General features: G+C 51.1%; 6 protein-coding genes across 6 annotated transcripts; 3 read left to right on the top strand and 3 right to left on the bottom strand.

Annotated features, from left to right (window-relative positions):
- Positions 1-174: 174 nt before the first annotated feature.
- Positions 175-1,863, bottom strand: IAR55_001411 (uncharacterized protein; the record flags this gene model as incomplete). The annotated part of the gene is made up of 2 exons (XM_066944538.1): positions 175-927; positions 1,054-1,863. 2 exons carry the CDS (start codon positions 1,861-1,863, stop codon positions 175-177), a joined length of 1,563 nt encoding a protein of 520 aa, XP_066804461.1.
- Positions 1,864-2,223: 360 nt separating this feature from the next.
- IAR55_001410 (uncharacterized protein) lies at positions 2,224-6,237 on the top strand (the record flags this gene model as incomplete). Its single annotated transcript, XM_066944537.1, has 8 exons — positions 2,224-2,638; positions 2,700-3,287; positions 3,340-3,410; positions 3,489-4,126; positions 4,186-4,440; positions 4,494-4,768; positions 4,826-5,392; positions 5,459-6,237. The coding sequence occupies 8 exons, from the start codon at positions 2,224-2,226 to the stop codon at positions 6,235-6,237; spliced, it is 3,588 nt and encodes a 1,195-aa protein (XP_066804460.1).
- Positions 6,238-6,766: 529 nt separating this feature from the next.
- On the bottom strand, positions 6,767-8,294 carry IAR55_001409 (uncharacterized protein; the record flags this gene model as incomplete). The annotated part of the gene is made up of 6 exons (XM_066944536.1): positions 6,767-7,002; positions 7,135-7,462; positions 7,578-7,667; positions 7,740-7,811; positions 7,894-8,035; positions 8,146-8,294. The coding sequence occupies 6 exons, from the start codon at positions 8,292-8,294 to the stop codon at positions 6,767-6,769; spliced, it is 1,017 nt and encodes a 338-aa protein (XP_066804459.1).
- A 403-nt stretch (positions 8,295-8,697) lies between these two features.
- On the top strand, positions 8,698-9,708 carry IAR55_001408 (uncharacterized protein; the record flags this gene model as incomplete). The annotated part of the gene is made up of 3 exons (XM_066944535.1): positions 8,698-8,780; positions 9,105-9,234; positions 9,571-9,708. The coding sequence occupies 3 exons, from the start codon at positions 8,698-8,700 to the stop codon at positions 9,706-9,708; spliced, it is 351 nt and encodes a 116-aa protein (XP_066804458.1).
- Positions 9,709-10,314: 606 nt separating this feature from the next.
- IAR55_001407 (uncharacterized protein) lies at positions 10,315-13,335 on the bottom strand (the record flags this gene model as incomplete). Its single annotated transcript, XM_066944534.1, has 9 exons — positions 10,315-10,539; positions 10,604-10,755; positions 10,820-11,144; positions 11,196-11,223; positions 11,281-11,373; positions 11,422-11,652; positions 11,721-12,040; positions 12,097-12,606; positions 12,664-13,335. 9 exons carry the CDS (start codon positions 13,333-13,335, stop codon positions 10,315-10,317), a joined length of 2,556 nt encoding a protein of 851 aa, XP_066804457.1.
- A 1,146-nt stretch (positions 13,336-14,481) lies between these two features.
- IAR55_001406 (uncharacterized protein) lies at positions 14,482-16,047 on the top strand (the record flags this gene model as incomplete). The annotated part of the gene is made up of 6 exons (XM_066944533.1): positions 14,482-14,537; positions 14,618-14,686; positions 14,759-14,944; positions 15,066-15,267; positions 15,417-15,740; positions 15,832-16,047. The coding sequence occupies 6 exons, from the start codon at positions 14,482-14,484 to the stop codon at positions 16,045-16,047; spliced, it is 1,053 nt and encodes a 350-aa protein (XP_066804456.1).
- Positions 16,048-16,117: the final 70 nt, after the last annotated feature.

Genomic DNA, 16,117 nt, shown 5'->3' with positions numbered 1-16,117 from the left:
CGCAATCAGTCAGGTACCAATTGCAGTTTCTCGCTCGTGTTGCTTGCTACATTGTATTTCATGCATACAAAGTAAATCAAACAACAAGCTCTTGACCAGATGCACGACCAAGAGATGTACATCCCCATCCCAACCACTCGTCCACTGTACATTCGTCCTCTGCCCTCTCCTTCCTCAAACATAGGTGATCGTCGTACCCAGCTTCCAAACCCCTGCAAATTTGTCTATCCAGAACTTCACATAGAACCAAATCCATTCCCACCATCCTCTACCTCTAGCCGTTCTAGCGAGCTCAAGTCTCGCTCTGACAAAAGCTAACGAGTTTGATCCGAGAGCTGTAGCTGACGACGTCGGTGTCGGTGTTCTGCTGCTGAAGACAACTGCCCGATGACGAGATCGGTTTCGGATCCGACGAATCAGTGACGGGAGAAGGATCAGGATCAATGGGAAAGGAAGAGCAAGGAGATACGGATTTGATTTCGATAACGAAGTTAAGCTCGACGAAACTGATTGAGGTAGATACGAAAGTGTTGATCTCAGTAATGATCGGATAATCATCACTGGATGTCGTGCAAGTGCTGACGATCTTCTAGTCTCCTCCTCCTCCTCCACGTCATCAACAACCGTCTCCTTGCCTTTCCCTTTCAAATTCACAGTGGACTTATCACTTTGACCCATACTCAACCCTCTGATCTGACTCTGCGCAGGTGGTCGAGCCGTCGCTTCGCTGGAACTGGTACTGGCTGAACTGACACTGGAACTTCTTTGTCGACCGCTTACGCTACTGGTACCGTTCGTATGTGGTGATGGGGACGTTGGAGGGTCAGAAGGAAGGACGAGGGAGGATGATGGAGAAGGGGCAGGTCGCAGAGTTTGAGAGTGGGTCTGGGATTGCGTTTGGAGACTTCGAAGGTGACGGAATAGCGCCTGTACATGACATAGTCAGGGAATATCCCGAACGATGGGCGTTGAAAGGACGGTGTACGCCATAGTGTAGACTATAGAGCCGACAGAATTGCAAAACCTCCTGATTGGACTCGGACTCGCACTCACCTCCTTGCGCTTCGAAGACATCACGACCTCGCCATCCAGAAACCCCCTTGCCATCTCCCATTCCCCTTCTCTCGCCAAGACTTCGCACACGAACAGCTCTACCACCTTCAAATACCCCTCTCGGGCACTTTCCGCCCTCTTCCTCTCCCTTGCATCCAGCTTCGAAGCCCCTCTCCCCACACCATTTGTGACAACGGCTCGTGGTGAGATGGCAAAGACGAAAGAATCGGGTAAAGCCGCCAACCAATCTTCGGTGAGTGTATGTGCGAAACCGAGCGATGGTAGCAAGGGTCGTAGTTTGAGCGAAGCGAGGATGAGCGTGGACAGAAGTTGGGGTGGAAGAAGTATATTGGGGTTGGAGTCTTGTATCGAGGGGGAAGATGAAATGTAAGCGGTCGAACAGACCTGTTCGAGATGTTTGAGCATTCTGTCGGGACATGTGGGTGGGAGAAGCGATATGAGTTCAGCTGGTAGACCCGATACCTTCGCTGGCGGATCGGTATACAACGATGCAGATGAGCTAATCAAAAGCTTCAAAGTCTTGATCAACCAGTCCTCATCACTGGTTGTCACTCCCATATCGATATCCGTATCTGATTCCCCGTCTCCGTGTCCAGTGCGTTCGAGGTCGTACCATTGCCGTTTCGGGGCGACTCGTTTAGCTCTGAGGAGATCCAACAGACGTTTTAGGGTTGATTGGGTCTTGACGTGATCCCTCCGGACAAAGGATTGAACAGAGGTGTTGTACAGTACCTCGATCTGCGTTTCGGGTGGTCGAGACGGGGACGAGGACGAAGGAGGAGAGGGCATCTCGTCTGGGCAGAGGTCCGAAAGCCGGCGGAGCAGAAAGGGAAGCTGCCAAACTCAAGGGGCTACAGCGCGGAGAGACGGAGGAGTTTAGCGAAGAGGCGATGGCTCTTGATTGATGAGGTCAAGAAGGAGTCGTTGATGAAAGGATTAAACGATGAAAGAAGAGAGAGAGAGAGGATGTCTTCCGGTTATCTGTTGACTTTGTTTCGACCGGAAACGGCGGGATCAAATCCATTACGACTTCACTTTCCACTCGTCAACTCTTCAAGCATCCTCACATCCTCACACTTTGAGATTTCGTCTTGCTCGTTTTCGTCCTATTCTCTGGTCGAACGAGACTGACACCTAGATCGCTTACAGATGCCCCGCCCGACCTCACCTGGCGGACCATCTTTGAGAACATTGCTTCGAGCTGGTGAAGTGTTGCTCAGACCCCCTCAACCACTTCCATCCAACCCCCCAGATATCCTCCAACGTCTCAAGGCATGCTCGAAAGTCTTACCTAAAGAATGGAAGAGATCATGTCCGGAATGGTCAGACGACGACGAGCTGGACCAGGTCGGAAACAGTGCCCCTGCTTTGCCTAGTGCGGTCATCGTGAACCCCAATACCGGAGTCATGGTGATGGAGGAAGAACAACGGAGGAAGAAGAGGAAGGAAGAACTGTTGTTCATTGTCGGAAAGAGATGTTTCGCTCTGATCAAAGCAATTCAAAATTGGCTGAAGAGGGAGTTCTGGCCAAAGGATGAAAGAGGTGGAATGGAGCAGAAAGACTGTGAGCAATCGCAGAAGAACAACTTTCCCTCCATCAATTGATGCTGACTGCCGCCCTTCAGTCCTTCTGGGAACTGCCGACCTTCGATTAATCAAACTGATGGTCTCTCATGTCACTTTCTCGTACCTTCTTTCATTAACCATCGAGTATGCTCGCTCTCTACCCCACATCGACCCCTCCACTGCCGATCCTTTGTCCAGCGGGATCGAGACTCTCCTCGGTATCCTCAGAAGCCCCTCACCGCCTCGTCCGGCTGCAGGTCCGAGCTCACAATCCCCAATCCCTCCGACAATTGTCACCGAGAACATCATCTCTTCCCATCTCATGCCTGTCTTCCTCGCCACCGTCATCCTGGCATATACCCCGTCTTCACCGCCGGAAAAGAATGCCCACCTCCGAAAAGCTTTCAATGGGGTACTCATGGACATGACTCCAGGTTACGCCATTTCGACATTGGTGAATGTGTTGAAGCTATTGATCCAGGGCAGAAATCCGGGAGTCAAGCCCAATGGTTGGGTCAGGGAATGGCCCAAGTACCCGGACAGTATAGTCAATGGTATTCTGACGTTCCAGACGAGACGCCCAGGAGGTGTTAGGGGCCTGATGGAGAATGTCTTAGGGGAATCAGCAAAAACCGACAACTTCGCTTGTGAGTGGAGACGTTTTGACAAACGGAGCACATCACTGATCGTAATGTCTAGCTGTTGATGGCAAGAAACTCGACCATATCTTCAATCTACTCGTCAGAATACCTCGTGAATCAACCGAAGAAGTAAGCCGCAAAACAGAACGTACCAAATTGACCGGGAGGAAACACACAAGAGCTGACCGAGAACGCGATCGCCAACAGACTTACTACCCTTGGCTATTGTCCGAACTCTTTGCAATGATTCCCCTAACCGCTTCCTCCCCTCATCATCCCGTCGCATTCGTCAACACAGCTTGTTATATCATACAACGACTATCAGCCACCGACCGTCCGTTGATCAAAGAATGGTTGAAGACCAAACTACACTCGCCCTGGTATCCCAAATTGACGGTCTTGCCGAAGCAAGGAGAGCCAGTGGTGGCAGCAAGCTGGGAAGCCATAAAACGCTCAATCCAAAATATAAACCTATTACTGCTTGAGAACCCCAAAATCCCGGAGTTCATCGAGTTCATTGTCACTGGTATCTTACCGCCTCTGTTCTCGCTCTTCACCTTTCTATCTCATGACCGAAACGATGGAGGTGAACCTCAGATACCCAGGGTAGATAAGCGGGATGGCCATAGGGCTAAGGTCACAATATTCTCAGAGCTGCTCGCCGATGTGCGTTATTCATTGATATCGTGGGGAAAGAACTCCAGTAAGGAGGCATGTGTGAAGGGAATTTGGTCCATTGTGGAAGGCGGAAACGGTTGGGGCAGGGATCAGGCTGATGGCACTTTTCCGGCACTGTTCTGGGAGAAGGAGGAACGTGATGGTGGGGTTCGGCTGATGGCAGGAAGGTAAGCCATAGAGTTGTGCACCAGAGCACCGCTGATCCGCTTTGTCCTCGTATGTATAGTCCCTCTGACTCCGATCTCATACTCAACTCTGCGCTACCGGACATTGTTCTACCACATTCCGCCGTTCCGACAAGCGCGCAGCCAGACGATCGAGCTCGAAACTTACTGGCTGAACCTCGTGCTTCCCCCGATGCCAAAGTGCTTTGCGGAGTCATCCAGGCCTTCGCAAGACCAGACGTCTCTAGTGAGGTGATACTCAAGTCTCTTGATCTCTGGAGAGTCCGAACTTCCACAGAGGTGGAACCGTCCATGGAGTGAGTCGCACAGTCGCCCGCAGAAGTACGATCTTACTGATGGGACCGCGAAGTTCGTTACTTAATCTGCAGCTTACAATAACAATGATGGAGCAGCTCGGCGACCAACTCTTCGCCAAACCGAACCAAGTGCTGGGATTCGTCGAACGCGTATTAAGTGACCAGGTAGTAGCGTTGGATAACGCTGAGATGTCGGCTCCTCTGAAGCTCAATTCCCGGCTTATAGAAGTGGATGGGGAGGGTCATGGCGGCCTGGATGATGACCTAGCTCCGGATGGGAAGCGGGGACTTATCGAAGTAGCCTGTCAGCTCCTTGCTTCGTTGGAAGGTGGGTTGAATCACCTTTCTTTGTCTTGCGGGCGGCCCAGCTGACATGTTATGTCAGCCGAGGGGCAGTTGAGTGAAGATGACCTTACAATCCTCCAGCCTATCGCGTTTCATCTTACAGAAATATCGGCTCGATCTCCTTCCGTTTCAATCCGCAATGCCAGCCGAGAAGCGTATCTTCTCCTCCAAGCACACCAAGAGCCAAACCGCGGGGCAGCGGAACACTTCGAAGACCCAAAACAAATCGCTGCGGAAGCCTACAAGCAGGCTCTGGGCTCGATTAACGATACGGAGTTGCCCGTTCGAGCGCACGGTCTGATAAGATTAAGGGACCTAGTGATCTCGGAAAGCTTTGATCGCACCCTTATAACGTCAATCTTGGACGTTTTCATGAAAAACATCGAAGACGACGACTCGTTCATCTATCTCAGTGCTGTCAAAGGTCTTAGTGGGACGGTCGATGTCATTGGAAGGGAAGTGTTCGAAAAGGTCATTGCGATTTATGAGGCAGACGTGGATAGCCTAAAAGGTGATTCCGAAGGGATTATGCTTGACAAGATCTTGAGACTCGCGGAGGTCCTCGACCAGGTCATCAAGCGTGCCGGCGAGACATTAGGCGAATATGGTGAGTTACAATGTGTTATAGAATCTAGGAGGTCCTTCAAACTGATATGTGTATATTTATGTATAGCCAATCAAATCATTCCGACTCTGATGAGAGTGTTCCCCGATTCGAGCTTGCCCACCATCGTGCGAAGCTCTGCCCTATCCCTTCTCACCTCCTGCGCAGCGACATCTTATCTCGCCATCTTGCCATGGACGTCCGAGCTTGCCGAAGCGACCATCGACCTAGTCCAATTGGAATCAGTGACATCGTCGCCTTTCCGTCCGCCCTCCTCTACTCCCGAGATCCAAATCGGTTTGAAGGAAGTTGAATCTAGGTGGAAGAATGGACCAAGAAAGATACAACTCATCGAGGACGAAGAGCCCGAGGAGGAAGAGCAGGAGGTCAAGGTGGTTCAACCGAGGATTGTAGATTCCGATCCGATCAAGAAAGCGGATAGCAAGCATCCCACGTTACGACGTGCGGCGTTGGTCCTCCTCGAAGAGGTCTTCAGAACACTCTACGCGATCGGTATCAGGAAGATCATGAAGGGTCAACAATTCATTTCCGCATCAGACATCAAGATCAGACCGATCGTAGAGCCTATCATCCTTGAGAGACCAAGGAAAGAATCGAAGGTTTTGGAGTCAATTGCTGGAGAAGAAGAATGGCAAGTCTCGCCAAGTCTGATCGATCGAGCGGAGACTGTTCTGCAGTACGTCGCCCAGACTGACGAAGATGAGATTGTGCGGGGTCATGCGGAAGCAATAGTAGGGGAATTGGATATGGTGAGACTTGTCGCGAGAGGCAAAGCAGCATCAGAGTCGGGGTTGAGCTCGGGGTTGGAGAAGCTGAGATTGAATTAGAGGAGGAGACGAGGTTTAGCATCGCGAAGAAACAAGATGCGTTGTGGACGTGCATTGTCCAAGGGGATGAACGTGTGATATGACCTTTTTCTTGACGATATGTACGACAAGGATACGATTGTAATGAGGTGATGTGTGTCCATCATAGATTGTGATGGCATAGCATGGAAGACAGTCAAGACGATTTGCATCGATTGAACACAGATGGGGTCAGACGGTGTCGTTCCGCTCGTTGTTGATGGCTGCCGATTTCGTCTGATGTATCGCTTCTCCTGGTGATTCAGAGAATTGCAGCAGGAATAGCCAGCTTGGACCGGCTAGACCAGGGCTGACGGTGTCCGAGCCACATATTGTGGTCGATATTGACCATGATATACATAATACAGTACAATTGATACTGTGCAGCAAGGAATAGCCTGGATTCAGCCGAGCATGAAGATACCTCAACGTCCGATTACCTACGATACCCTTATGATTTCCCTCGGAATCTCCACCTAACGGTTGAGTTACCGAACCGAACGATCGATCACTACTTACCCCACCCTACCCAGTCTCTCAACATCTTCTCTCCACACCCTCCCTCACCGCCTATATCCATATGTTCACCTGGACAATGCAACAACAGCAATGCCCCCTTGTCGTCCAGAGCCTTCAGACCTATCCAATCGTTTTGGTAGAGCGGTTGAGAAGGGAGGAGTATGATCTCTGATTTGTTGGACGGGGCATAGGTCCCGAATTGGGATGATTGGGCGGGCGATACTGTGCCTATGGTATTGACGAAAAGATGGTATTTTCCAAAGAGGACAAGAGAGAAAACGTCAACATAGTACTTTGACACTGACTCGGACTCGAGTACGTCAAGATAGGATAGATATTCGAGAAGGAAGGACCACTCACGATCGTCATCGAACATGACCGCTACGAGATTCTCCAACCCACCCAATCCTCTCCCTTGTCCTCTGTCCTCACGCTTCTTACTCTCGTCCTCACCGATCATTTCTCCCGCTAGTGGTCTCTCGCCATTGAGATCCCTCAAGAAGGTATTGATCTCGTAGAACTCGTCCAATCGCTCTGTATCTCGGTAATAGGCCGCTTGGACTATATGTGTCTGTGCCCAGGGTTTGTAGATACCCGCTCGGGCTGCTCGAGCCGCGAGGAGACACGTGAGTGTGGGTGGAGTCGGACAGGGGATCAGAGCAGATATCCCGTAGTGTGGTGTGCCGAACTGTCATTCGGGAGGGCAGGAAGTCAGCGAAGTAGTGCGACACCGCAAGGAGGAAAGTGAACATGGGGTGTGTCTAATACGGAAGATCTGTATGTCATCCCCAAAGTCAACTCACAGTGATCAAATTCTTCACAGGGGGTCCATCACAATACTGGGCATAATGACGCATGAATAGACCACCTTGAGAGAACCCGATCGCGTCGAACTGCAACCCAAGAGCAGACATGAGCTTCGTCCTGTGTACAGCATCCGTATGTGTAATCATGGCTGAACTCACCCCGTCCTTCAACTCCGGTATGGATCTGATCTGCTCACACCCTTCTTCACCTTGCTCCTCTGCATGACCCCACTGTGGTCAAAGTTAGCTTGAACACTCATCGCCCCCTCTCGGATGTGGGGTATGAAGGAGGTGGAAGCAGAAAGGTGCGCACAAAACCCGCTTTCCTCTCATCGTCCAGACTCCCTTCCAGCGGGATCTTCACTGAATACACAAAGATCCCGGGATGTATCGATTGAGTGAGATTGATAAAGTCCAGGATACCAGGTGAGAGAGAGGTATCGCCTAGACCGTGCCTGCGAGACATGTGCTCAGCCTCGAACCGGCTTGCAGAAGGCTATCTGCGATCTGATCGTGCGTGATAGGTAGAAGTGAATGACTGATATGACCGGTAGTGTAGACTTACCAGATAACCAGTGGTCTAGGTGATCTGGCCGATGATCCTGGACTGGACAAGACCAGCTGATCCGAGTGGGTGACGCTGTCGATCGGACTTGCCGACGCAAGTGTAGCCAGCACGACAATACCAGCGAGAGACAGGAGCCAAGGTCTCATGTCTGACGGGACTACTACTCAGGTGGGGATGGTATGAGTGCGACCCGCTGTGGACCCTGCATCACTCTGCAGATGAAGATGGGCAATGATAAACAACCTCGAAGCATTAACTTGTCAGAGATCGATCAAGACGTGGGCAAAAGCAGGGGGGTGGAGGCGGGGCCAACAAAGTGACGAACGACAACTGCCACATTGCCACTCTCCACTTCATAACCCCGTATCTCCGTCACGCCCCAACCCTCAGCTACAAGACCGACGGTGATCCCGTTTTGACGGTTTGAACGACCACTATCGACTAGTAATTATTTGTTGTTCATCTCAAACCATCAATCTTTCTTCATCACTTGCTTGCTGCTTCAGAAACCTCCATCAATCACTGACTACACCCTACACCCGATTCGCAATGGCCGCCCCTGCAAGCTCCGCCGCTGCGGCTCAGACTACCTCCAAGTTCCAGTCGTTCCTCAACCATCCTGCTGGACCAAAGTGCGTACCACAGCCATTGGTCGTCGTCATTCGTTGTTCTTGTCTGATGGTCGTGTGTATCTACGGAAATGGTGCTGATTTTTTGCGTCAATCTTTCTTCCCAAAACTCACTTCACCTCGCTCACTCGATCGTCTCACCTCTGTTCGATACGACGTCCTGAAACTTGTCCGTGCCCTCGTCATATTCACATCGTCTGGCGCCGCTCTCGCCATGGACATCTACCATTCATCATACTGCCCTCGATAATCACCTCCTCGCCTCATTCTGTCCCATCATCGGACACCGTTTGACTATTCCGTCCCACCTCCGATTTGGAAACACAGGACCATCTTCTTCTGGGCCCCCGTCGCCAAATGGGGTCTCGTCGCAGCAGGGCTCAAAGACCTCTCACGACCTGCTGAGAAGCTCAGCGTGTCTCAAAACGTCGCTTTGGCCGCCACTGGATTCATCTGGGTGAGTGAAAGGTCTTTTACTGATGGGATCTGGTTTGGGGGTCATCGGGATTGGGAGATTGTGGAGTGCAAATGGGTCGAGTGAGAGAGGATCCGGGTGTCGATATCGTGGGATCAGGTGGAAGAAGACATGTCGGAATTATAGTCCTGGCCATCGTCCGAGGGATTTCGTTTCGACATCTTGCCTGATCCTGTCGTTTCCGCCAGTCCACACTACTACTATTACTGCTCATTCTCTATTGAGACCAGAAGACAAAACTTGCAGAAAACGACCAGCCAAATACTGAAACTGACACCTGTTCTTCTCCCCCCCCCTCCCGCCCTTCCACCCAATTAGGTCCGATACTCATTCGTCATCACACCCGTCAATTACTCGCTCGCCGCCGTCAACCTTTTCGTCGGTGCCAACGGTCTCACTCAGCTCTACAGAATCTGGGATTACAGGCGAAATGGAACCAAGGCTGTGACCGCATAAGCTAGGTTCTTGTCTTGTTCGGCGAAGCATGGCGAGTTGCGAGGTGGACTTTACAGATAAGGTTACAGGTCAGACCGACACGAAGGGTGAGGCGGACGATGGACAAACGCTGTTTTGCGAATGATTGTTGTAGGATATATGATTGTCCTCTTTTGTTCGAGATTGATTGATGATGAGATCGGATCAATCGGTATGCACTTTATAGATCGATAAGAGGAGGCGTCGTGGAGAAGAGGTGGCCGAGGATGGGTTTCGTCACATCTCTTCTATGCGTGAGACCAGTATCTTCACAGCGGTTCCCTGACGCAGTACGGGTACTGTTTATCTGCGGAGTCGTGGAAAGCTGAATGATGTTGCCCTGTACTCATCTCACGTCACGATGAGATTGTAACTTGATCATAAGACGCTACATGTCTCAAAAACTGTTCGCTACGTTATCTAAAGTCTCCACGATCGTGTATAAGATAATACAAGTCCCTTCCCCACTCCCACTTCCACTTTCCCTTCCCTTCCCTTTCCTTTCCTTCCTGTCATGCGACCGAATGATCCAGATACATTTCAACACGATCACACCTCTCACTGCACACGAAAGACCGGTGCACATGTCTACAGAATCTCCCACCTCTGTCTACCCATGCTGACCAATCTGACGAACAGTTGTTCTCTCCTTCCCACTCGAGTGAAATGCAAGGTCGTTCCCTCTTCTTTCGGTCCACCAAGATGTTCGTTAAGCTGCTGAGAACCTGATTTGAACCTGATTGTCAAACCTAAACCTTCGACTTCGGCTCCAGAAGCCCATCCTAGTGCCATCCGAGTCATCGAGACGTGACTCTGCGAAAGAACAGAACAGTCAATATGCCAGTACACGAAAACTGGAATACCTTGCCCAACATACCTTCTTCAGTTCCACAATATCATCAATCGCCCAGGTGAAGTGTTCTTTCTTTCCGGAGATCGGAACAAACGAGATCCGAGGTTGAGTAAGGACCTCGTTCTTGTTCTCCAAGATGATATGTCCGGAAACTCCATCGAGCTTCGCCGGGTAAGCTAGAAGCGCACCGAAAATCAATAACCCTTCCCCTAAGGTTCAGTCACTTGCGACGAGACTTACATTCAGGGCTGCCGTCGTCTTTGATGTTGCCTTTGAACAGCAACTGATCCACCTTGGATCCAATCTTCTCGGTGACCGTAAGCTCCTCGTCCCCTTTCTCGACCTCTTCCATACGTGCCTGCTTCTTGGTCCCATCAACGGCGACATCACCATGGAACGCAGCCATTTTCTTTCCAGCGGACTTGAATGCACCAAGGATATGCGATTTGGTTTTGTGCTTCGCTTTGACCGCAGCTTCAGTAACACCCCCTTCCTCTTCGGCCTGAAGCACTTCAGCGTCGTCCTCCGCGGTGACAGTGGCGGGACTCGTGTCCTTGATGGCTTCCTGCGGGTGTGTCAGTATAATCTCTTTCTTTGGAACTCGTTGCAGACTGACCTTAGGAGTACCTTTGAGAGGAGGAGGGCTACGGGATGATCTCAGTTAGCCTTGTGACTTCACGTGTCAAGTCGATCATACTCACGGAGGACGGGGAAGAGGTGCATTGAGGGCCTCGGAGACTCGCAACAGATGCAAGGTCAATTGAGCGTCGGTAGGTACACGAGATAGGATGGAACTGCGAACAGTCAGCTACGGTCATCCAGATCGTAGGTTGCGAACGCACTTTCTCATATCCAACTTCTCTTGCCAATCGGGAACAAGTTCCACGAATTTCTTCGCACCCTTGATCAGGAGCGGTTGACCCCACATACCGACGCCGAAGAAAAAGCTTGCGGATCTAGCAAATATCCAGGCGGGAACAAAAGTGAAGAGGAACATGGCAGGGACGAGAAACGCTCCAGCGATCTTGAAGCGAGCATAACTGTCCGGGTATGCCGCAGGAGGTGACAGGGCGCTGAGCACAAGCCATGTATAAAATCAGCTGGAGATCTCCAAAGAATATGTAAAGATGATACGACGCACTTGGTAAATCTCTCCATTGTATCGGCAAACGCTCCTAGGCCATCTTCTGTCGCCTTCGTCATCTTCGAAACCATCTCGTCCCTCTTCCGCTTTGCTTCTCTTTGTGCTAATTTCTTCTTCTCCTTCTCGTCTAAAGGCTTGTTGGGAGTGATCTTCTCACCGCCCACCACGACTTGGGCTGATTCAAGACCTTGAGCCTTGTTGTCATTTTGACCTGGTGGGGACTTTTCATCCTCATCCTCGGAGGAAGAAGAAGTCTCATGTCGCTTCTTTTCTCCTACCTCGGAGTTACCCGCTTGTTTTCCTTTCTTTCGTCCATCCTACACGTGAATGGAAGACCGTCAGCGTGTACCAGATAAGCCTGAGGTGCACTTACGAAGAGCAGTCTTGTAGTATATGCCTGCAAGATCGAAGTCGCTTCGAAAGCCTGCTCCTCCGCTTGTTCGGCTTTACTCCTGTGAACCGTTTTGCTTTCCACGTTACCCAACAAACTTTCATCACCCTTCTGATTCGTCGGGTCTGTCGCACTTGGCGGAGTGAATGGTGCTGGAGCCACAGGAGGGAAAAACCATCTCCTGCAGTCTGGGAAACAGACAATGGCAACGAAGAAAGCGAGAACTCCAGCCATGGCATAGCCGAAGATCCAGCATGTGAAATAGGCAATACAGAATGCACCGGTTCGTCGACGTTCTTCGGGAGACCAAGACATGAGTCGTTGAGCTTCACGAGCGCCCCGTACGGAACCGGGTCCCACTGCCGCGATCACCCGTTCGAGGTTGGACCGAAGAACATCGGTGTGCGAGGGGAGATTGGGAAGAGTCGATGGTCGAAGATCCGGTTCGATAGGTGGGAGGTTGTTTGCGGGGTGAAGCACATGTGTAATTTGCTATAGCAGAGAGAATGATGTCAGCGAGAGACAAAAGAGAGAGTTGAGCTGACTTACCGTGTCAAAACGACGGAGCATTGCCCAGAGTCTATCATCTTCCAACCCATGTACCACTGTACCTTGTGGTTTCTCACCCTTCAATTCCCTTGCTTCCGCTTTGGTCTTCTCCACTTCTCGATGGACCACTGCAGGATGTTCATCCTTGATAGCTTGTTTCTGTTCCTCGGGATGTGTAGTGGGATTGGTAGGTAAAGCAGTTGGCGCACTCTGGTCTGAAGGTTTGTGTGGGTCGATAGATGCTGTTGGGGCTTGAGCCGAGGGGTGAGTCGAGCCGAGGACATCGTCTTTGTGTGTCGAGTCGGTGGCTGCTACCGCTCCTGGGACGACGGTTTCGTGAGGCTTGGCATGCATGGTTGGATGGTCTGCGTTGGGATGTGTACCGACTTGGTCCACAGGAGCTGCGGTAGGACGTGGAGTCGCCGATTCCGGAGCAGGAACCACCGCCCGTTCTCCCGAGTAGGACCTTGCGACGTCGTCCGGTGCACCACCGTATCCTGAGGACGATGTAAGACCAGAGGTTGAAGAACGTACACTGGCCGAGTCATGAGTCGAGGGAGCAGACTGAATGACAGTGGGATGCTGTCGAGTCGCTAGAGTGTGTTGAGCGTTGGAGTCAGACACTGTGTCTGGGCGAGAGGCCGCGGGTGAGATTGGAGCACCGAGGTCCATGATGTGACTACGGCACTTGTACGCAGGTGAGGTGAGCTAGCTGACTCGACAAGTATTGGAGAAGTCTCGAGTGAGTAAGTAGTAAATGAGAAAATGCGACTGTAACATAGTTTTGTAGTGTGGGCGTTTTCACAGAATGTTTTGATGGGATCGCCCACTACTGACGTCATGCCGTCATCGTCTTCCAGACCGCTGATTTACGTAACTCTTGCAGTCATTCCCCCTTCACCAGTGCTGCTGAAACACAAAGTTACTTGCAAGACTGTCAGATGCATGCCTTTCAGATGGCTGGCGACAGAGGAGGCGGGCTTATCGGCGTATCAGATGGAACATACTCGATCGCCTGGCCTCTTTCTACCATATGTGCTGTGGTGAACAGCATGCATTGCCGGGACATGTAATCTCGGTGACAACGCCCCCAAGCACTACCGCCATTTGCTTGACATTTAGGTCCCACATGACTGGTAATCTAGTCATTTTGAATGTCCCCTTGTGATGATCATTGTTGTGGGTTGTGACGGTCATTATCGTCACCAACTACAGTACACTCTCAATCGACGGCAGTACTAGAAGTACGACAATCATTTGCCCAGGACTATGTGCTCCGCAGCACCTCCCATTGACTGGATACCGTGGCAAGACACTTGGACGGGGCCACGGCAGTAGGTGTCTCGGGGGATGAGATCCTCCTCACGGATCGTGTTACTGGATATCGAGCGATGCCTTTTGACAGCAGATCTTCGCGATGTACTGAATCTGAGCCTTCATGAGCCATTTCCCGTTTCCCATTTCCTTTCCTATGGCCGGATCCAAATCGAGAACAGATATCTTCTGGGACCGTTTCCCCTCCACCTCCACTGAGCATGATAGGCCGAGGACAGACCGAGGTATCTTGACGTCAGTTACCCCTTCATCGCCACGTGGTGTAAACCTGCACCTGACACCTCCACATCGCCCTCCGAGCATTCCACCCTCCACTACGACATTTTAATCGACAAAGTCACACTGAAACAGAAAAGGTATATATATCCAACCGCATTGCGTGCGAGACATCTATCCGACTCTAGCAACTACTCACGCCGGACACTTCATCCCCTACTCTCAGTTCTATCAACTTCTACCCATCCACGTTTTCTCCGTCTTGCAATGACTTCTCCCATCCCTACTGTCACAGTTGCCGGCAACAAGGTTGGCCGTGTTGGGTGAGTGTGCCAATCTCTCTCGCACATCTTCACTATCCATGTCTACGAAGCTCACCATACAACGAACCACATCATGACAGCTACGGTCTCATGCAACTTACCTGGAACCCTAAAGCACCTTCTGAGGAGATATCTTTCGCCGCTATCAAGTGAGTTGTCCTCTTTTCCTCCTCAACTGTTTCACGTGACGGCTGACTGACCTGTGATTGTGCGTATGACAGAGCAGCCGCCGATGCTGGCTCTACTATCTGGTCATCTGCTGCATTCTACGGGAATCCCGGTGACAACTTTGCGAACCTCCGTCTGATCAAGAACTTCTTCGCCAAATACCCCGAATACAAGGACAAGATCACCCTTGTCATCAAGGGTGGTGGTGATTACAAGACTCTCCAGCCTAGAGGAGACGAGTGAGTCTTTCTCTCAATTTCAACCACTCATCTTTGATTCCCTCTTCAAGGGGTTTGATCAAGACCACCAACAGGTTAGAGTGCTGAAACCAAAATGCTCACCTCCACCTCACCTCGTCAGCATCGAGTTCCTTCGAACAGAAATCAAGGCGATCAAAGAGTACCTCGGCGATAAAGAGATCGACGTCTACAACCTCGCTCGATTGCCCCACGCTCCTGTCGAGGATGTATTCAAGAACCTCGTGACTCTGCAGAAGGAGGGTTTGTTCCGTGAGATCGGGGCGAGTGAAATGGGCGTCGAATCCCTCAAGAAGGCCTTAAAGGTGAGTGGGGATGATGCAACTCGTTTCGTCCTCCTCATCAAGTAACATCCTCGTGTCTCCAAGCTTGCCATGTTCTCTCTCTCCCTTCTGTCCTAAAGGAGGGTATTATTGGACACATGAGCTGACTCTCATGTGCATCGGCGACACAGGTCACCCCCATTGCCATCAACGAGATCGAAGTCTCCCTCTTCTCGATCTCCGACCCATCCATCAAGGCCGCCGTCGATTTCTCCGCCGAGGTCGGACTCCCCACTTTCGCCTATTCGCCCCTCGGTCGAGGCTTCCTCACTCGATCGTTCAAGTCTCCCGACGATCTCCCCGCCGGAGACTTCAGGAAGATGGTCCCTCGATTCCAGGGAGAGGCGTTCTACGAGAACTTGAAGTTGGTCGATAAACTCGATGAGATTGCCAAGAACAAGGGTGTTCAGACTAGTCAGTTGGCTCTCGCTTGGGTCTTGCAATTGTCCCCTTATGTGAGTTTTTGTCTTGTCACTTTTTCATCCGAGAACAAGGCAATCGATCCTAGGCGAAATGTGGACTGACCAAAATGTTTTCCATTTCTAGATGATCCCCATTCCTGGATCTTCAAACCCAGAGAGGGTCAGGGAGAACATTGCTTCGGCCAATATCACACTTACTCCCGAGGAGCTCAAGACCATCAATGACATCCTTGCCAAATTCGAGCCCAAGGGTGCTCGATACCCCGAGTTCGCCATGCCCCATCTCGTGAGTACCGCTCGTCGCATCGGTAGGACGATTTTCAGGCATAATACTGACTGATTCTCATAGATGAAGTAAAGAGTGGTCGCCGCAGACCGGTAGCGGACTCTCTGAGGGCGTATGATGAAGA

The sequence above is a fragment of the Kwoniella newhampshirensis genome, chromosome 3 (assembly GCF_039105145.1).
Source record: "Kwoniella newhampshirensis strain CBS 13917 chromosome 3, whole genome shotgun sequence".
NCBI lineage: Eukaryota > Fungi > Basidiomycota > Tremellomycetes > Tremellales > Cryptococcaceae > Kwoniella > Kwoniella newhampshirensis.
The sequence above is the reverse complement of the archived record's forward strand: the minus strand, read 5'-3'. Positions and strand labels throughout refer to the sequence as shown.